Source organism: Oncorhynchus kisutch, linkage group LG5 (assembly GCF_002021735.2).
Source record: "Oncorhynchus kisutch isolate 150728-3 linkage group LG5, Okis_V2, whole genome shotgun sequence".
In the NCBI taxonomy this organism is placed as follows: domain Eukaryota; kingdom Metazoa; phylum Chordata; class Actinopteri; order Salmoniformes; family Salmonidae; genus Oncorhynchus; species Oncorhynchus kisutch.
In genome coordinates this window covers 17236050-17258363 of record NC_034178.2, presented here as the reverse complement: position 1 = coordinate 17258363, position 22314 = coordinate 17236050, and the positions used below count along the sequence as shown (strand labels likewise).

At 44.5% G+C, this 22314-nt stretch overlaps 1 protein-coding gene across 1 annotated transcript; it reads left to right on the top strand.

The window, feature by feature from the left end:
• Nucleotides 1–1778: 1778 nt before the first annotated feature.
• Nucleotides 1779–21842, top strand: irs2a (insulin receptor substrate 2a). Its single transcript, XM_020482726.2, has 3 exons — nucleotides 1779–4694; nucleotides 4933–5432; nucleotides 18872–21842. The coding sequence occupies exons 1-3, from the start codon at nucleotides 1999–2001 to the stop codon at nucleotides 18874–18876; spliced, it is 3201 nt and encodes a 1066-aa protein (XP_020338315.1). The 5' UTR covers nucleotides 1779–1998; the 3' UTR covers nucleotides 18877–21842.
• Nucleotides 21843–22314: the final 472 nt, after the last annotated feature.

The window sequence follows — 22314 nt, the reverse complement described above, 5'->3', positions numbered from 1 at the left end:
AGAAACGATTCAATATCGTCATCTGCCAGCCATTGGGCTATGAGGAGCAGAATCAACAACCTCTGCATAATCAAAACGGTTGCTTTGTGAGAAGAGTTAGCCATTGTTATGTAAAGGACAACTGAAAAGTACCAGTGGCCCCAAGTGAGAGCAGGTCCCCCAGAGCCATGGGCCAGTGAGACATGGATGCCAGCCCGCATAGATGGAAACAGAAAAGTCTGAGCCTTTTGTGTAAAACACTGGGGCAAATTCTCTATGGAAATGCGCCATAAGACAAGTCAATAAAGCAGTAGCTTTACAAACAGAGGTGTTTTTCTATGCAGGGACCATGAGCTTAGGTCAGCCTATATTAAGCACTTGTTTTTACAGCACAATGAATAACAAGTGTGTTGATGACGCATAGCTTACACACCGAATAGGAGTAGGGGGCATAATTTATTCATGACTGAGAATGTTGTGTTAGCTGAGAGGTTGGCTGTGCATGCAGATTTGTATTTGAGAGAAAACAGAATATTTATTTTATTTTATTTTACCTTTATTTAACTAGGCAAGTCAGTTAAGAACAAATTCTTATTTTCAATGACGGCCTAGGAACAGTGAGTTAACTGCCTGTTCAGGGCTAAGGGGCCAATTAAGTCAATGAAATAAAATAAAATAAATGGTATTAAATCTAGTCGAGTTTCTCCAGTAGGCCTATATGTAACATCCCCAGACTGGAAGTGTCTGGTGAGACTATTACTTCTTCTTTTTTCACTTGAGAAATAAAGTTATTCTAATTCAAAATTAGCCAGATGGTGGCAGCATTTCAGGTTTTTACACGCAATAGAAGCTCCTGACGCACCAAGTAAAGAGAACCCAAAACAACACACATCTAATCCATGTCATCACTATCGCGATTTAAACATATATACTCCAACCCAAACGTGATTCCCACACTATGACAAGCGATGTACATTATTTTGTTGAAAAACTATCTATATGCATTAGATATATGTGCATTAAAACACAATTATCATAGGTCCATCTGCGAGATCAAATGGTGTAAATTGCAGGCTTGTTGATGAACCATAAGTAGAAAGTAGAACGCATATAGAGGTCGAATACGCAGCGCACTGCTGGACAGGGATACCCAAGCGCGCAAAATATATCACAGCGCACGATTATTTAACAGTGGGGCGCACCATGACATGAGGGTGTTTATAATTTTACAGTTTAATGTGCTCTGCACTACAGGCTCACAACAATACGAATGGTGCTCAGCTACATATTGTGCATTTGATTAAGAATAAACATTCACAGTTTCCCACAATATAAAGTGTAGGCTATTGCATTTCCACAGCAAAAAACGAAAACAAATGTAATATTTTATATTATGCGCCGATGCTGAAGGCTATGCGCGTCTCTGCCCCCCCAAAAAATCATAGTTCAATGCAAGAGGCAACACCTAGCCTATTTCTGCTATGTAGAATGCCAGCATTTGGACACTTAATCAGTTATTACATCGTTACAATGTAGCGGAAGGAGGCGTTAATTAGCTATTTTGATACATTTAGCCTACGCTACAGTGATCTCTGCTGTACTGTACATGGAAATAAAAAACTGGTAATATAGGAGGCGGGCTTAAAAGAACGAGAGGGGAGGGATAAGGCTGCTGTGCGTCGGGTCCCGTTTTCTAGCTGTTCGTTCGTTCCACCAATGAGTCCAATGAGCTGGGAAGAATTGGCTAGATTGACAGGCACGCCTCTTCAAGGTTGCGCCGCCTTTTATGACTGTAGTTTTCTTCTCTTTTTTACTGCAAGCCAAAACTGGATGTAAGAACGTCACATGTTGTTTTCTCTCTCAGCGCAGTCACTGTGGTGTTATTTGGTGCTTAACTGTTGCAGATAGCGGACGGGAATACCGGTGTCGGGTAATGGAATAAGTAAAGCGGATTTTTCGGTGCTTTGGAAAATAGCTCAAAACAACTTCTCTAAAAGTAAGTGAAGCGTGCGCATCAGAATGGCGAGTCCTCAAACGAATGGAGGACACTTGTTGTCTAATGTGACCAATAACATTAAGAAATGTGGATATCTAAAGAAACAGAAGCATGGACACAGACGTTTTTTCGTGTTGAGAGAACCCAGCGAAAGCTTTCCTGCCCGCCTGGAATACTACGAGAGCGAGAAGAAGTGGAAAAACAAGTCGGCTGCTAAAAGGGTGATACTGCTGGACTCCTGTCTTTGCATAAACAAGCGAGCGGACTCCAAGCACAAACACCTCATCGCCTTTTACACCAAGGACGAATACTTTGCAGTGGCAGCCGAGAACGAGCAGGAGCAGGAGAGCTGGTTTCGAGTGTTGTCGGATTTGGTCGAAGAGGGGAAAGTCTATGACAGCCCCGCGTCTAATTCCACCTCTCTTTTCTGTTTTGAGGAGGCGAATTACAGTATGATCACGCCGGCCACTACCTTTTGCAAGGAGGTATGGCAAGTGAATTTGAAATCCAGAGGACTGGGTCAAACAAAACATTTGACAGGGGTGTTTAGGCTATGTTTATCCAGTCGGACTATCAGCTTTGTGAAACTGAACTCGGAGGTTGCAGCTGTCAGTTTACAGCTCATGAATATCCGGAGATGTGGCCACTCCGACAGCTTTTTCTTCATCGAGGTTGGTAGATCGGCTGTCACTGGCCCTGGTGAGCTCTGGATGCAGGCGGATGACTCGGTGGTTGCGCAAAACATCCACGAGACCATCCTGGAGGCGATGAAAGCCATGAAAGAGCTGTCAGAATCAAGACCGCGCAGCAAGAGTCAGTCGGCTAGCACCAACCCCATTTCCGTGCCCACAAGACGCAACTTGAACAATCTGCCTCCAAGTCAGACAGGGTTGGTGAGGAGGTCGAGAACAAACAGCATAGTGGCCACATCCCCAATGAGCAAGTTCACATCCAGTCGGATAAGGACAGCTAGTGAGGGGGATGGCAGCATGGTCAGGCCAGTGTCTATGTCAATATCTATGAGCGGGAGCCCCACCAGTCCCCTCTCCAACCGGAACCCTCTGAGCAGGTCCAATACGCTCTCCACTGGCCGCACCTGCCAGATACTGGAGTCCAGCCTCCAGCACAGCCGCTCCATGCCCATCTCCAACTCCCCTCCCTCAGTCTGCAGTTCCATCTGTCTCTCCCCCATGAGTGGGACCCTCCCCACCCCTGATGCGGCCCACCGCCCCTTCAGCTGCAGCGCCTCTATCTCAGGCTCCCTCAGCGACGCAAGCTTCATGCTATGCAATGAGCACAGCGCCAGCCCAGGCGACACCTCCATTCTCCTACCCCTCACCAGGAGTGACACCCACGACTCCCTCTCCAGCACTCCTCCCTCCCGGGAGGCCAACGATCTGTGTGGCTACATGATTATGGACAGGACCAATGACCAACGGCAGGTGTGCCAGGAGGAGGACTTGACATCGGAGAAGGCGTACAGGAAGAGAACATACTCTCTCACCACACCACGCCATCAGCGGGTGCCCGCCCAGCTGTCCTCTGCCTCGTTGGATGAGTACACCCTAATGCGGGCTGCCCACCACACCAACAGCGGGCACCACTCTGGGCGCAGCTCCATCTCCGCCTCCCCAAAGGTGTCCTACCCCAAATCCAATGGTAACCAAGTAAGGGATGATGGCTATATGCCTATGATGGCGGGCGTGGCAGCACCGCCCAGGTGCAACAACAGCAAAGCAGATGCTTACATGCCCATGAGCCCCATGTGTGTCTCGGCTCCCAAGCAGATCATTAACCCCTTGGCCCAAAACCACCAGTACGAGGCCGGCGACCAGACCAACTCACCCAGCAGCGGAGGCTCCTTGGAGGACAGAGGTTACATGAGGATGTGGTGCGGCTCCAAGTCTTCTGTTGAAAGCCCAGACAGCCGCTCGACCTACATGAACATGTCCTCTTGCAACGCCGCTTACACCACCTCGCAGACCCCTCCGGACTACTTCCTAGACCAGCTTCCGGGTCGTGGGCCTTCCATCTACTCCACAGACTCCCTTCCACGCCCCATCAAACTCCACCAGACTTCCAAGGAGGCGGGGGACACTGGTGACCAGTACGTCCTGATGAGCCCGCAAGGCCATCAGTCGCTAGGTAGGGAGTCAGATGACTACTACTCAGTGATGACCAATCCGGCCCCGCCCAACTCCTCGGTGCCCTCGCCAATCAGACAGAGCCGGTGGACTGAGAGCCTGACATCCCACCGGGGGAGAATGGGGCGACCCAACCGGCTATCTCTGGACAGCTGTAGGATCCTACCCAGCATGAACGAGCACCTCTTGCCCGGGGAACCCAGGAGCCCGGGCGAGTATATCAACATAGACTTCAGTGAGGGCACCAAGTACTCCCCGCCGTCAGCATCCAATGAGAGCCAGGAGTCGTCTCTGGGCTCCAGCGGCGGCCAGCCGAGGTCCCCTTTCTCCGACTACATGAACCTGCACCACGTCGTCTCACACTCACCCAAGGCCGGAGACACCCCTGACGGACGGTTGGACACGGTCCCTGAGTCATCCCTGTGCCCTTGTCCGGATGGGGAGGGAGTGTACCGTCTCAGATCGAAGATGGATTCCAAGTGCCCCCAGAGAGGCAAGGATGAGTACACCGAGATGACATTTGGACTTGGAATGGCCAACATGCCTCCCCAGTTCCTCCCTCAGACCTCAACAAGGTACAGTACACTCGGTACTCTAGCCATAATGTAAGTTGTAATAACGTTATTCAGCAACGTTATTTGGCTAGTCATAGATTAATAGATTCCCCTGGCACAGCAGGCACTTTATGTGGTGTTTGTAGGTGGATTTGAGTTCATGATAAGGATAAAATATTTTCTGTATCACATCTATCTATGGATGTTTGGTAATATACCATGTATTGTAATACATATTAACTCTGTTTATTATCTTCAGCCCCAGTGCCAGAGAGAAGAGGCTATCCCTGGGTGAGCAGGGCCTCCCGGGGGGCATGGGGGTGTTCCTCCTTGGTTCGGCCACCCCCGTGGATCCTGACAGGGCCGCCAAGGTGATCCGGGCCGACCCCCATGGCCGCAGGCGGCACAGCTCTGAAACCTTCTCCTCTACGGCTACCGTCACCCCCGTGTTCCCCTCGTTCGCCCATGGGGACGCCAAACACCACAGCTCGGTGGAGAACCTGTCGGTGCGGAGCAGCGAGAGCTCAGACGAGGAGTGTGGCAGCCCCATGAGTAGAGCGATCTCTGGGGGCTTCCAGAATGGACTGAACTATATTGCCCTGAACCTGATGGAGGACAGGGACCTGGAGGGACCTTGTTGCGAAGACCTGACCACGGTCAGCTTTAAGCCGGCCAGCAGCTGCAAGGGAGCCCTCCATGGATTACATGTCGCGCCGTACGTCTGTTTGGGGTTCAAGGAGGCGGTCACCTCTGTTAAAGGTGAGTGATGCTTCTCTGTGTGTGTGTTTGTGTTTAGTAGCTGGCTGGCTTTATCTGCCCATTTCATGGCTGGCCAGAGTTTGTAAATGTAGGGTTAGAGGTCTGCAGTGGTCATATACTTATGGCAATGGTGCTGAAAACAACTTTGTCCAAACTTTATGGGAAGAAAACATGATACTTAAATCAACACATTTTTAGACCTGGGAGAACATTTATTTAAATGTTTGTTGACTGGCTGCCTTAGAGACTATACTTTGATTCTATGTTTGGGGTGAAAAATGTGTCCAGCTTCTATGGTGATCGTGGACATTTTTAGTTTATGGCTTCACTCATTTATACTGGAGGGTGCTGTCACTGTCAACAACGATAAGAGGAGAACTGGCATTTATTTTGCATGAAAGGAAAACCTGAATGAAGGACTGGCAATGAGTTAAAAATGAATTATTTCAGTTCGTACAGCATATCCCCCCTCATACTACTTTTCAGCATGCTATTCTGCCATGTGTATTGCGATAGACGAGATAATGAAAAACACATGAGGGGAAAAACATATTTCGAAATGGACACGTTGAGATTATTTGCTGTGGTGCCCTTGGCTTTCGACTGCACAAAATTAGATTGTTCTGTTTACCACCAAAGATGCGTAGGTGGTACATGAATTCAAAACGGACCCGCAGCGTGACGAATGTCTGACTTTTGAAACACTGAAGTAAACAAGTGGTGGGTGGGTACGTAGGCACCGTGACACTGCAGGACATAATGTTGCATCGTTGGCATGTCCTTTTCCAAATATAAATTACAGCAAAATTGATTTTGGGCACCAGCCATCTTATAAAACTTGTTTGTTCTCCGTGTCATACTAATTATATTAGGGAAGGCACACGAATGAATATGGTTGATAGAATTACACATTGAAATTACACACAGTGTGCAGGCGGAGTGTATGCATGGACAGTGAAGAACGAAGGGTCGAAATAATGTCAATATAGATTAACGTTGATGTAATGGCTGAATCTTGGTTTGTTTACATTAAACTTTCATTGAGCTCCTATTGACAAGCATGTTTATAGCAATTATCAATGCATTGCATGTTTAACATATTGCGCAATGGCATCATCACCTTTAGGCTACCATATATGGGGTATTTGCAAATAGCCACAGGATGGTTTTTCAATACCATCAATACTGTTTAAATGATTTCTTAGAATTTTTTTCATAAATTTGAATATTTGTAGATACTTTTTATGTAAATACCTGCAGTCAGCTTGTGCAATACGTTAGGAGATAAAGAACATTGCGTTCTTAATTTCATGAGCTACATAAACTACATTATTATGAAGTTTATGGTAGTCCCCAGTCACGTGGTGCTTGTTTACAAGCACATAACAATGAGACTGGAGCCTTGTAAGTCACTCACTGTTGTGCTGCATGCACCAGTTGATCTAGTTACAGTATGGAATTCACAACTAAATGTTTGCTATCTAGATATCTTAAAACTGTTGACTGTCTAAAATCTGCTAAATGCTCTGCATTTGGTTTGCTAATTTAGTAGCTAGTTAGCTATTTGGCTGAGTGGTTAGCTTCTTCCAAAATCAAGCATTTGCTTGGTAACAGCAGAGAATCCCCTCTTGGATCAAGAGCCTTGTTGGCTAATATTTGTTTTGTATGTGCAGCAAACTGAGTAGCATTTGAGTTGCTTGTATACTTGTTTAGGTCAGAAACTGTACAAAATGTTCGCAATGCGCTCGTTAGCATTTAGTTAGCATTCTCAGTCGGATTTTACATGTACTTGTTAGCATTGCTAACCTAAGCATTAGAGTATAGTAGGGTTTGAAAACAGTGCCCCTTGTGTTCAGTGCGGTATTACCGGATGTCCTTGTATGGCACATGGTCAGTATGACAACCTGGATACCACCCAAGACAAATCACCTTATTTGTTTTAAATTGTTTGCTAAAAAACATCTACTATACATAAGCAATAAGGCCCAGGGTGGGTGTAGTACATGGCCAATATATCACGGCTAAGGGCTATTCTTATGCACAACGCAGCCGTAGTGCCAGGATACAGCCCTTAGTGGTGGTATATTGGCCATACACCACAAACCCCTGAGGTGCCTTATTGCTAGTATAAACTGGTTACCAACGTAATTAGAGCAGTAAAAGTGTATATTTTGTCATACCTGTGGTATATCACGGCTGTCAGCCAATCATCATTCAGGGATCGAACAACCCAGTTTTTAATGTCTGATATACAACGGCTTTCAGCCAATCAGCATCCCAAACTACACGGTTTATAATAATACAGAACCAGTCAAAAGTTTGGACACCTACTCATTCATTTAAAAAAAAAAAACTTTTCTACATTGTAGAATAATAGTGAAGACAGCAAAACTATGGAAAAAAAACACACGGAATCCTATAGTAACCAGATTCTTCAAAGTAGCCACTCTTTGCCTTGATGAGAGCTTTGCACACTCTTGGCATTCTCTCAACCAGCTTCACCTGGAATGCTTTGCCTACAGTCTTCAAGTAATTTGCACATATGCTGAGCACTTGTTGGCTGCTTTTCCTTCACTCTGCAGTCCAACTCATCCCAAACGATCTCAATTGGGTTGAGGTCGGGTGATCGTGGAGGCCAAGTCATCTTATGCAGCACTCCATCACTCTCCTTATTGGTCATATAACCCTTACACAGCCTGGATGTATGTTGGGTCATTGTCCTGTTGAAAAACAAATAATAGTCCCACTAAGCGTAAACCAGATGGGATGGTGTATCGCTGCAGAATGCTGTGATAGCCATGTTGGTTAAGTGTGCCTTGAATTCTAAATAAATCACAGACCGTGTCACCAGCAAAGCACCCTACACCATCAATCCACCTCCTCCTCCATGCTCCATGGTAGGAACCACACATGCGGAGATCATCCGTTCACCTACTCTGCGTCTCACAAAAATCAAAAATTTGAACTCATCAGACCAAATGACAGACTTTCACCGGTCTAATGTCCATTGCTCGTGTTTCTTGACCCAAACAAGTCTCTTCTTCTTACTGGTGACCTTTAGTAGTGGTTTATTTACAGCATTTTGACCATGAAGGCCTGATTTACAGTCTCCTTTGAATAGTTGATGTGTCTGTTACTTGAACTCTGTGAAGCATTTATTTTGGGATGCAATCTGCGGTGCAGTTAACTCTAATAAAATTATCCTCTGCTGCAGAGGTAACTATGGGTCGTCCTTTCCTGTGGCGGTCCTCATGAGAGACCGTTTCATCATAGGGCTTGATGTTTTTTGCGACTGCACTTGAAGAAACTTTCAAAGTTCTTGAAATGTTCCATATTGACTGACCTTCATGTCTTAACGTAATGATGGACTGTCATTTCTCTTTGCTTATTTGAGCTGTTCTTGCCATAATATGGACTTGGTCTTTTACCAAGTAGGGCTATCTTCTGTATCCCACCCCTACCTTGTCAAAACACAACTGATTGGCTCAAACGTGTTAAGAAGGAAAGAAATTCCACAAATGAACTTTTAACAAAACTGGTTGAGAGAATGGCAAGTGTGCACAAAGCTGTCATCAAGGCCAAGGGTGGCTATTTTGAAGAATCTCAAATATATAAAATATATTTTGATTTGTTTTACACTTTTTTGTTTTGGTTACTACATCATTCCGTGTGTTATTTTATAGTTTTGATGTCCTCACTAATATTCCACAATGTAGAAAATAGTGCAAATAAAGGCAAACCCTTGAATGAGTAGGTGTCCAAACTTCTTGACTGGTACTGTACTACTATAATAACACTTTTCACGTTATTCATTCATAAATACTTATCTGCAGAGCTCGTATGCATATCCTTCAGAGATCTGTTTAAGAAAGTGCTGTGAGAATGCTGTACTCAAAGTAGGGATCCGTCCTAACCAAGCTAGATCATCTTGTCAGTGTTTTTATGACATGTCAGCCCTTGGCTGCTCCTTATACACTGCCGGTTCCTTCCATGCCTCAGTCAGAAAGGCAGGCAGGCAATAAAATGTTTTGCAGCCCCAAGCAACCATCACTAAATCATCCAAAGCATATCACAGGTCCATCTCACAGTCCTGGTGTCATTGGGGTCAGTATTCTGGCCCAGAATAGTCCCTGTGGCAGCTATAAACAAACCAATGTTCCAGTCTCATGGGCAAGGCACAAAGAGTCAGTGTTTTGGCAGTCATTCACTCATTGTACCTTGTAAACATTGAGGTGCAGGAGACTTGTTGACAGGTGAGGGTTTTTTAGTTGCCCTCTCCTTGTACTTTTGTCAAACACAATTAGTGTGTGTGTGTGTGTACTTTTGTCAAACACTGTGTGTGTGTGTGTGTGTGTGTGTGAGAGTGAGAGACTGTTTATCTGTGTGTGAGGCCTCATCCATGTTACGCGTCCCTTGGATGTGGCATCCGTGCCAATGTCTTTCATGAGTTTGGCTAGTTGCTCCGCGAGGTCAGAAAAACAAGTGAGCTCATTGTTTACTAGACTCCAGGTAATGATGAAGTGTCACGCTCAGAGTTCCTGTCTGTGTTGCAAAGGCTGCTGGGAGGGATGGGTCAACTGAACACTATTGGGTTTTTGTTCCCTATTGGCCCAGTGAGGGGCCTGAACTGGGGGGATTTGCGACCTTTTTATTTTCCAATGAGGCCCCGGGATGGGGCAAAAAAAACATCAAAACATGTACATTTGGACTTGCATGGACATAGTACAAATGACAGAGGTGGTTGCTGTTGTTGTTAGTGGATGTAATTGTTGTCATGGTTACCTGTGTCAAACCTATTAGCTCTGATTTCATTGAAGTGATAATGCCCTCGAAGCCGATGTTTGGAGGATATATTGGCACAGATGTTGTTAGGCAAACCGTGCCAATATATCCTCAACACCGGCTTCGAGAGCATTATCACTTTTATACAACGGGTTACCAACATTGACATTTAAAAAAAATAAAAAAATGTATTCATACTATTTCATCCTTCCACAAGACATAGTCCTACCCAAGCCGGTTGGTCGTTCGTTCTATCGGTTTGGTTTCCAGAGATGCGACCCAGTTATTCAGTCTTTTTGTTCTGGATCTATGGATGCGACCCAGATGTTCGTTCTAAATGTTCCATTGCCATACTGGCTGTCAACGTTCTTATCGCTTGCTAGCTAGCCAACTGTGACTAATTTACAGTCATATCAAAAAGTGCAGCCAGAATAACAGCAAAGTAGCAACGTTTGCATTTGTTTAACCTTTCTGGTGCAGGTGTTCCGCTAGCGACCCACCTCGACAACATCCGGTGAAATTGCAGAGCGATTAAGTAAAGGAATTACAAAAGTCAGAAATAGCGATTAAAATTAATCACATTTGAAGATCTTCATATGGTTGCAGTCACAAGAGTCCCAGCTACACAAATGTTTGCTTTGTTCGATAAAGTCCCTCTTTATTTCCCCAAAACTCAGTTTTGTTGGCGCGTTTTGTTCAGTAATCAACTGGCTCCAAGGTGGTCAAAACATGCAGATGAATACATCCTAATAGTACCGGTAAAGTTAGTCGAAACAAGTCAAACGATGTATATAATTAATCCTCAGGTTGTCAATTGTCAAAATAATCGCTAATATTTTAACTGGACAATAGCGTATTCAATAGAAAGGAAAAACAACGAAGGGGCGCGCCCTTCGGGCTTCGGTCATGCGCGCAAACCAGCTCTGCATTCTTCCTCAGTCCTCAGTTTCATTCTTCTTAATTTTTCAGAAAACAAGCCTGAAGCAATGTCTAAAGACTGTTGATGTCTAGTGGAAGCCATAGGAACTGCAATCTGGGACCTAACCCATTAGATACTGTATTATAGGCATTCAATTGAAAATACCCACATAAAAAAAATCCACGTAGAGCGTGGGTCTGTCCTTGGTTGCAACACACAACTACCGGATTTCAAACCGCCTCTGGAAGCAAGTCAGCACAAGAATTGTTTGTCGGGAACTTCATTAAATGGATTTCCATAGCCAAGTAGCCGCACATAAGCCTAAGATCACCATCAAATCAAATCTAATTTATTTGTCACATACACATGGTTAGCAGATGTTAATGCGAGTGTAGCGAAATGCTTGTGCTTCTAATTCCGACAATGCAGTAATAACCAACGAGTAATCTAACCTAACAAATTCCAAAACTACTACCTTATACACACAAGTGTAAAGGGATAAAGAATATGTACATAAAGATATATGAATGAGTGATGGTACAGAACGGCATAGGCAAGATGCAGTAGATGGTATCGAGTACAGTATATACATATGAGATGAATAATGTAGGGTATGTAAATATTATATTAAATAGCATTGTTTAAAGTGGCTAGTGATATATTTTACATCAATTTCCATCAATTCCTATTATTAAAGTGGCTGGAGTTGAGTCAGTGTGTTGGCAGCAGCCACTCCATGTTAGTGGTGGCTGTTTAACAGTCTGATGGCCTTGAGATAGAAGCTGTTTTTCAGTCTCTCGGTCCCTGATTTGATGCACCTGTACTGACCTCGCCTTCTGCATGATAGCGGGGTGAACAGGCAGTGGCTCGGGTGGTTGTTGTCCTTGATGATCTTTATGGCCTTCCTGTGACATCAGGTGGTGTAGGTGTCCTGGAGGGCAGGTAGTTTGCCCCCGGTGATGCGTTGTGCAGACCTCACTACCCTCTGGAGAGCCTTACGGTTGTGGGCGGAGCAGTTGCCGTACCAGACGGTGATACAGCCCGACAGGATGATCTCGATTGTGCATCTGTAGAAGTTTGAGTGCTTTTGGTGACAAGCCACATTTCTTCAGCCTCCTGAGGTTGAAGAGGTGCTGTTGCGCCTTCTTCAAGATGCTGTCTGTGTGGGTGTACCAATTCAGTTTGTCTGTGATGTGTACGCCGAGGAACTTCACTTACTACCCTCTCCACTACTGTTCCATCGATGTGGATAGGGGGGTGCTCCTTCTGCTGTTTCCTGAAGTCCACAATCATCTCCTTAGTTTTGTTGTCGTTGAGTGTGAGGTTATTTTCCTGACACCACACTCCGAGGGCCCTTACCTCCCTGTAGGCCATCTCGTCGTTGTTGGTAATCAAGCCTACCACTGTAGTGTCATCCGCAAACTTGATGATTTGAGTTGGAGGCGTGCATGGCCACACAGTCGTGGGTGAACAGGGAGTACAGGAGAGGGCTCAGAACGCACCCTTGTGGGGCCCCAGTGTTGAGGATCAGCGGGGTGGAGATGTTGTTACCTACCCTTACCACCTGGGGGTGGCCCATCAGGAAGTCAAGTACCCAGTTGCACAGGGCGGGGTCGAGACCCAGGGATAAGGATTGATTGAATATGTCCGTAAACACACCAGCCAGCTGGTCTTCGCATGCTCTGAGGGCGCAGCCTTGCGAGGGTTAACACGTTTAAATGTTTTACTCACATCGGCTGCAGTGAAGGAGAGTCCGCATGTTATGGTTGCAGACCATGTCAGTAGCACTGTATTGTCCTCAAAGAGGGCAAAAAAGTTATTTAGTCTGCCTGGGAGCAAGACATCCTGGTCTGTGACGGGGCTGGTTTTCTTTTTGTAATTCGTGATTGACTGTAGACCCTGCCACATACCTCTTGTGTCTGCGCCGTTGAATTGTGACTACTTTGTCTCTATACTGACGCTTAGCTTGTTTGATTGCCTTGCGGAGGGAATAGCTACACTGTTTGTATTCGGTCATGTTTCCGGTCACCTTGCCCTGGTTAAAAGCAGTGGTTCGCGCTTTCAGTTTCACGCGAATGCTGCCATCAATCCACGGTTTCTGGTTTGGGAATGCATCTTCCATGCACTTTCTAATGAACTCGCTTACCGAATCAGCGTAATTCAACAATGTTGTTGTTGGACGCAGTGCGGAACATATCCCAGTCCACGTGATGGAAGCAGTCTTGGAGCGTGGAATCAGATTGGTCGGACCAGCGTTGAACAGACCTTTAGCTTCTGTCTGTGGGCAGGGAGCAACAAAATGGAGTCATGGTCAGCTTTTCCAAAAGGAGGGCGGGGGAGGGCCTTATTTGCGTAGCGGAAGTTAGAATAGCAATGATCCAAGGTTTTACCAGCCCTGGTTGCGCAATCAATATGCTGATACAATTTAGGGAGTCTTGTTTTCAAATTAGCCTTGTTAACATCCCCACCTACAATGAATGCAGCCTCAGGATAAGTGGTTTCCAGTTTACATAGAGTCAAATAAAGTTAGTTCAGAGCCATCAATGTGTCTGCTTGGGGGGGAATATATACGGCTGTGATTATAATCGAAGAGAATTCCCTTGGTAGATAATGCGGTCGACATTTGATTGTGAGGAATTCTAAATCAGGTGAACAGAAGGACTTGAGTTCCTTTAGGTTGTTATGATCACACCACATCTCGTTAATCATAAGGCATACCCCCCCCACCCTTCTTCTTACCAGATAGATGCTTGTTTCTGTTGGCGCGATGCGTGAAGAAACCAGCTGGCTGTACCAAATCCGTTAGCTTCTCTCGAGTGAGCCATGTTTCCGTGAAGCAAAGAACGTTAGTCTCTTATGTCTCTCTGGAATGCTACACTTGCTCGGATTTCATCAACCTTGTTGTCAAGAGACTTGACAATGGCGCGAATTATGCTAGGGAGTGTTGCGCGATGTGCCCGTCTCCGGAGCCTGACCAGAAGACCGCTTCGTTTCCCTCTTTTACGACGTCTTTGTTTTGGGTCGCAGGCTGGGATCCATCCCGTTGTCCTGGGTGAAAGGCAGAACACAGGATCCGCTTCGGGAAAGTTATATTCCTGGTCGTACTGATGGTGAGGCGGCCATCTCTGTCAGCGCGGAAGTAGTAGAATCATGCGAAATGCTAATCGTCGAAATGCCAATCGTCCATACAGAAATGGTTCGTCGAGATCGGTGTGGAAGAGCTTGACTGGCCTGCACAGAGCCCTGACCTCGACCCCATCGAACATCTTTGGGATGAATTGGAACGCCGACTGCGAGCCAGGCCTAATGCTCTTGTGGCTGAATGGAAGCAAGTCCCCGCAACAATGTTCCAACATCTAGTGGAAAGCCTTCCAAGATGAGTGGACACTGTTCTAGCAGTATAGGGGGGGACCAACTCCATATTAATGCCCATGATTTTGGAATGAGATGTTCGACGAGCAGGTGGCCACATATTTTGGTGACTTCCTGCTAGTCAGATGCCTAATACGGTGTTTATCATTCAACTTCAAAGCCACAAAATGAAATGAATGAATGAATGAATGAGTGGGAGGAGAGTGAGAGAGACATGGCAGTTTTGCTAGGTACAAAGTACCAACCCAGCTCCAGCCATTCCAGGTATTTAGCGCCTCCCCGACATCATGTGCGTCTGCCTGGAATGCCACCACAGGATTGTTTTTGGACAAATGGTGCCCCTCAGATGAACTCAAACTCCCTCTTCTCTCTCCGTCACTGTCAATCAGTCAAAGGAGTTGGGACTCGGTGGTGACATTTGTTGATAGATATTTTGTGTGATTATCTAGATGACAGTCAGTTGCATAAATATAGACGTCACAGGGACAGTCACTGTGTTTATTTTCTGCCTCATCAGCAGGCCAGGGCACCAACTCTGTTTACCTCTTGTGTGCTAATGTAAACCCTATCACAATGATCTGAGAGTGTGCTAACATGAGCTAACCCCATCTATCCCCATGATCTGGGCGCTCATCCTATGTGAACAAGGTGTTCAGAGATTAGTAGACGTGGCAGGCAGAGGCTAGGTTTAGGGACATCTCTGTCTCTTTCTTTCTGGAGGCTAATAGCCTTTTATCTGATCAGGTGTCTCTCTCTCTCCTTTCGCTCTCTCATATATATTTGAGGTGTTTTGCCCTAATGGCTGTTAGCAGCGAGGGTAAACACACAGTGTTTTTGTGTGCAGACACACACACTTGGGCCTCCTTGAGAGGGGAGTGCGTGCTCCTATGAACGGCGTGCGGTGAAAACGGAAAACTCTTCTTGAGTGGTGGCAGATGGCTCTGCATCCGGGAGGAAGTGCACCACTATCTTACCCTCAACCCCCACCTTTGCCCCCTCCTCCAACCCCACTACCTCATTACCGATGGACCACGAGCATGTAGAACACACGTGGCTCTGTCCCAAATTGCACCCTATATGATGCACTACTTTTTATCACAGTGCTATGGGCCCTGGCCAAAAGTAGTGCACTATATAGAGAATAGGGTGCCATTTGGGACGTAGGAACGAGCATTAGTCACTGGTGAGCACTGGACAGTGCCTTGCATGCCAGTCAAGGCAGGCTAGCACCACCCACTATTATACACTAATGACTACACACCATGTGCTGCCTCTGCTACTGCAGGTGCAGCCCAGGGGCCAGTTTAATGTCCAGTTTAATGTCCCGGGGGGGAGAGAGGTGGGGGGATGAAGCCGTAGCCAGTAGCTCTCACACTAGCACAGCTCTCTGATATCCATCCTATCCGTGACTGTTAATCCGAGCCGCGATTGTTCATCTCCAGAGTGCGTGTTGAATCGGATGTGATCAAAGATCATCATCGTCAGCATTTGTCAGTGCTGCGTTTGGTTTTAGAAACACGCAAATGCAGTAGAATAGTGGAACATCACGCATGCCAGATGCAGATTCTGGGCTGGCTCTCGGCCAGGCCTAGTGTGTGTTACGTGTTTTGTTTGTGCTTTTGAAACCAGATCACCTCTTCTATGAAAAATACACACACTCTCCCCTCCCCACCTCTCTTACTTTCTCTCTCTCACTCCGCATGCTCAATGAGGCTCTGCTTTCATTTCAAAAGTAGATGAGATTATAGAGAAGAGAATATTAGAGCCAGTTCGACCCTTCCTCGCTTGTTTTGTCTTTCTCTCTTTCCCACTCTTCCTGTTCTCTTTCCTCTTTTGGTGTTCTTTTCTTGTAGTTCTTTTTTTGTTGTTGCTTACTCTGTACTACCTCCTCTTTGCATGTTTCTCTCTCACTCACTCTGTTTGGTAGTACACACAAACATCCCCTCCCAACACATGCACTGCTGTGTCAGTTTCCAGCAGGTGGCGGTTGCAGTGCAGACGCTGTGACACGGTGACTAAACTAGGACAGGATGTTCCCGGCTCCAGATAACCCACGCGGCAGGCGACGCCAGGCAGTGCTCCCTTACATTTAGCCTCAGCAGCAGCAGCCATGGTTAGAGTTAGAGATGAGATTATACACTGTGTGTGGCTGGGGATTAGACACCGCCACCGTGTCCAGGTTGCTCGTTATGGAGGTGGGATGAAAGTGTGCATACACACTCAATCTCTCTCTCTCTCTCTCGCTCTTTGACTCATGTAAACGCACACCATCTTCCAAAACCATTCACAAATTTGCTTCAGATAGCTGCGCTGAAGTTCAGTTTCGGCATTGTAAACTGCCGAAGTCCACCATAGTGGCATGTGTATTATATGTGAATGAGCAGTCTATAAGGTTACAATCACTGAACAGCAACATATCAGAGCCTTTGCAGTGAGGTACAAGGGCCTCTGCCCCAACCGTTCCGTCTGTAATGAGGTTTGCAGCGCCACTCTGCTCTCCTGCTCTGCTCTCTAAGCCCCTACTACCATCACCGGTGGCCGGTCCCATTCTTGGAAGACCCAGATGGCATAGAGGAGCTCCACAACTGAAGTTGCTTCATCCCCCTACTGCAGTACTCCTAACCCCCCCTCCTCCCTCCTCAGCCCCTACAAAGCTGCTGCTTGCTTGGCGTGATACCGTCCAAAACGCCTCGCCCCACTGAGCTATAATAATAATAACCCTCCTTTTTCTTGATCTCCTTATTGTTGTTATTATTATTATTATTATTGATATGATGATCATATTATAATAGCAAGTAATGCCATTATCATTAGTAGCTGTAGGCCTAAGAGTGCATCCTGTTAGGTCTTAATACCGTAATTTACTTAGGCCTATATTTCAATACTTACCGTATATAAGCTACAGTAATGTATCAATCATGAATTAATTCATGTCATCACACAGCATATGAGTCATTCATGACTTGAAATGCAATCAAGCCTTTTAGTTTTAAATAAAATGCCAAAGTGACTCTTGAATAATTAGCATAAACAATTAAATAAATAGACTGTGCATTTTGGAAATTGCATTCACTAATGAATGCAACTGCTTTTAGTCTTTGCTGTAATGAAGGCTTTGCAAAAAAACAACAGACTCTGTGGTATGCTTGTAATTTATTTAGTGTTCCAAACGGTCAGAGAAATTATAGTACCTGTTTGGCACACATAGTATGCACGCAGCACTTGCTCCTTATTTTTCTTGATCTCCAGTATTTTCCATGACTAGTCAAATTTATTCCAAACATCTGACTTCCCCTTTATCTCCTGAGCAACCAGTAAACATTCCCCCATTTCGAGTTTGTCAAGTCCTCTGCATCCATTTTGCTGTCACGTGTTAAGGCGTTCGGAGTTTGTTGAATTTATTGATGTGATTATGATATGCTATAGGCCAGGCCCTATTGGTCACATGCGATGCATACATGTGTCACGTAAAGAGAACAAGGGTTGAGGGAATAAGTAGTATTTTTCCTTAACAAATGAGGGATTTCGGTAAGACTTTTTCAGTCACAAACGGCTGTAGTTATTATTGCAGCTTCAGCAACACGGACAGAGCGATAAACACAGTTGATGTTATGAGGTGGTCGCTCCAGCAGGGAGAAGAGCGAGACAATGGGTGCAAGTCACACAGTCACTCGCTGTCATTTTTTGTAACACAGCTCAGCAAGTTTGAGCCCGGCCCGATAAAATCAATTGCGGTCGGACTCCCTCTGTGTGTGTGAGAGAGAGGTGCAACATACACTTGCTGTTCCTGTTGTCTAGCTTTTTTCCCCCGACAGCTACAGATGTAGGATGTTAATTTGAGCCAGTATACTACAGCAGGAGATTAATCCTGCAGGAAATGTGGGTTATAGTTAATGGAAATGTTTTCTAGGGGTTGATTTCTTAGTTAGGGCCTTGACCCAGAGTGACATTTTAAAGTGTAAATTACAAACTTTAGAAGCCCTTTTAAACCTTGAATACACTGCAAGTTTGCTGCGCAGGAAAATTCTCAGAAACAAAAGACTGATCAAATTAACATCCTACATCCTATAATTCAGAGTGTGTTGTGACACAGGCTCAAAATGTGTTATCTCTCCGAGGATGGAATGAATGGTAACAGGAGGCTGTTTTACATATATCTCTCTCCCAATGTCGGATATCAGCGTGGGTTTTGTGGTCTATAGGAGTTTTTTGTGGTATTGTGGTAGCAATGGAAACTAAGAACCCTAACTTGAGGTAGCTTGCCTAACTAATCATAGGAAATCTAAGAATTTAAGCTAATTGCAGTCTGTACTGCTCTATGTAATGCAATGATACTTAACATGCTCTTCTTTCATTCCCCCCCCAGACTGAACAGGACAGTGGACAATCCAAGCCCTCATCATCCTTGCTCTGAGACGGACAGTCATACATTGGGGTGGCCGAGACAACCTGCTGCTGTAAATGAAGTCAGTCTGTGGCTCGTGACCCAACAAACACCCCCGCCATGACTAACTCTCTCGCCCAATCCTAACACTGGTGCTGTCCCAGAGACTCTGTACTAAAAAGTAGATTGGGGGGGGGGGGAAGAGCAGAGGCTCCTATATGTGGCTAGAGGCTATATTTCTAGCTCTGTTTATTTGTTTAGAATTTTCCCTTTGGTTTTTGGTTGTGGCTCGAGAAGCCTGTTTGACCCCCAGGACATGTGAAGCAAACCCTGGTAAGGCACAGTATGTGTACTTAAACCCCCCCCACACACACACGGTACGCAGATATTATTTATTTGCTTACATGAGTATGGATGGGTCAAAGTTTGTCTGTGTGTGTAAAAACGGACACCATGACCGTTTCAGTAACACATTCACTAACAAACCGTTTAAAATAATCCAATCCCTACCTCAGAAACGTATAGATATATTTAGGTTATATTTATTTTGGAATGTTTCATTTAGACCAACCCAAAGCCTTGTCTCTGAGGTTGTATTTGTACTGCACAACAAAGAAAATCTGATTTATTCTACTATTTTCTTAAATCTAATTTAATTTTAGCAAGCTTTATCATGATATAGTTGAAGTCGGAAGTTTACATACATTTAAATGGAATTTTTCACAATTCCTGACATTTAATCCTAGTAAAAATGTTGGGTAGCCTCCCATAAGCTTCCCACAATAAGTTGGGTGAATGTTGGCCCATTCCTCCTGACAGAGTTGGTGTAACTGAGTCAGGTTTGTAGGCCTCCTTGCTCGCACACGCTTTTTCAGTTCTGCCCACAAATATTCTATAGGATTGAGGTCAGGGCTTTGTGATTGCCACTCCAATACCTTGACTTTGTCCTTAAGCCATTTTGCCACAACTTTGGAAGTATGCTTGGAGTCATTGTCCATTTGAGATGTTGCTTCAATATATCCACCAAATTTTCCAGCCTCATGATGCCATCTATTTTGTGAAGTGCACCAGTTCTTCCTGCAGCAAAGCACTCCCACAACATGATGCTGCCACCCCCGTGCTTCACGGTTGGGATGATGTTCTTCGGCTTGCAAGACTACCCTTTTTTCCTCCAAACATAGCGATGGTCATTATGGCCAAACAGTTCTATTTTTGTTTCATCAGACCAGAGGACATTTCTCCAAAAAGTATGATCTTTGTCCCCATGTGCAGTTGCAAATCGTAGTCTGGTTTTTAATAGTGGTTTTTGAGCCATGGCCTCTTCCTTGCTGAGTGGCCTTTCAGGTTATGTCGATATAGGACTCATTTTACTGTGGATATAGATACTTTTGTACCTGTTTCCTCCAGCATCTTCACAAAGTACTTTGCTGCTGTTCTGGGATAGATTTGCACTTTTCGCACCAAAGTACGTTCATCTCTAGGAGACAGAACACGTCTCCTTCCTGAGCGGTATGACGGCTGCATGGTCCCATGGTGTTTATACTTGCGTACTATTGTTTGTACAGATGAACATGGTACCTTCAGGCATTTGGAAATTTCTCCCAAGGATGAGCCAGACTTGTGGAGGTCTACAATTGTTATCTGAGGTCTTGGCTGATTTATTTTGATTTTCCCATGATGTCAAGCAAAGAGGCACTAGGTTTGGTAGGCCTTGAAATACATCCACAGGTACACCTCCAATTGACTCAAATTATGTCAATTAGCCTATCAGAAGCTTCTAAAGCCATGACATGATTTTCTGGAATTTTCCAAGCTGTTTAAAGGCACAGTCAACATAGTGGATGTAAACTTCTGACCCACTGGAATTGTGATAGTGAGTTATAAGCGAAATAATCTGTCTGTAAACAATTGTTGGAAAAATGACGTGTCATGCACAAAGTAGATATCCTAACCGACTTGCCAAAACTATAGTTTGTTAACAAGAAATGTGTGGAATGGTTGAAAAATTAGTTTTAATTACTCCAAACCTAAGTTTATGTAAACTTCCGACTTCAACTGTGTTTGATATTTTGAGGATAATAATATGATACAATTTAAAAGGATTTATTACTAGTTTCAGTTAGATGAGCAATGCATATTAAAGTACATTCATGTAGGAAGGACGCAAAGATGTTGGTCTGTGTACTTCCTAGTAGAAGTCAGATCCTCCTCTATCCCAGGCATTTACTGTATATGCAATACATTACCCATAATCCCTAGCTCTAACCTGATTACATGGTAGAACATCTCAATGATATATGTATATGGGGTAGAACCACATGATTTTGGTTCATGGGGATTGCCACTGCTGCGGTAAGCACGAGGAGTACCTAGTGCCAGGGTCCTGTTCATTAGGCATAAAATGGACTGAAACAACCAGAGTACTTGGACTTAAACGTTTGGTGCCCTAATGAACACTACCCAATTTTCACACCTATTTCTCAGATTGTAATACACTAGAGACACATCTGAATGTAGTAGAAAACGACAATTGAAAATTAAGTGGGAGGGGTAGACATTCATCAATCTGTATTATTTAATATGTACTACACTTACGGTTTATTTTCTCTGCAAAGGCCTTTTTGTGTAGATGTACATAAGAGTTTATCTGAAATAGGCTGTCGATTTTTGAAGAGATACATTTAGTCATGTTGCAATGAAATTACTAAACAATGTAAAGAAAATATTTTTCAAAACTATATGTTATTGGATTGTAAAATGTATGCTTTTACCTCCTCACAGTAACTTGTGAATACATCTATAATATTTAAAAAGAGATATCTCCAGTATATTTTGTTATCTTTGCCTTGCCGATAACAATTTACCCATATGGCATATGCAACAGTGAAATACATTAACTTAGTTTGGAACCAAATGTTGAAATATTTGTAAATAAAAAAGGAATTAAGGAAACTATTTTGCCCTTGTATATTTATTTCTGCCAACTTTTGATGCTGTTTTTGTTAATGGAAACGTGTGTGTATATATATATATATATATATTCAACCGTGCTCTCACTTGTAGTGTTTCTCTTCTGTTTCTTACTTGAGAAGATTGAAATGTGAACTCTACTGCCCTACCAAGCAAAAAGGCACTAACTGCTAGTTTAGTTGAAAATGAGTTGTCATTTTTGCTACTTTAAATACATGCTTAATCATGTGAACAAAATGGGGGTCATGTTAGCTGTAACTGCATAAAGTTAATGTGAAAGCAAGGTCAATAAAAGCCATTTTTCTCAGTTCCACGCTGTGAGCAGTTAGTGTCTTTTTGCTCGGTAGGACAGTATACTGAGAGGGCACAGATTGAACATTGTTCATAACTGTTTATTGTGATGCTCTAAAGAGATGATTTAATTCTAAGTAGTTAAGAATTGCTTTTGTTTGTAT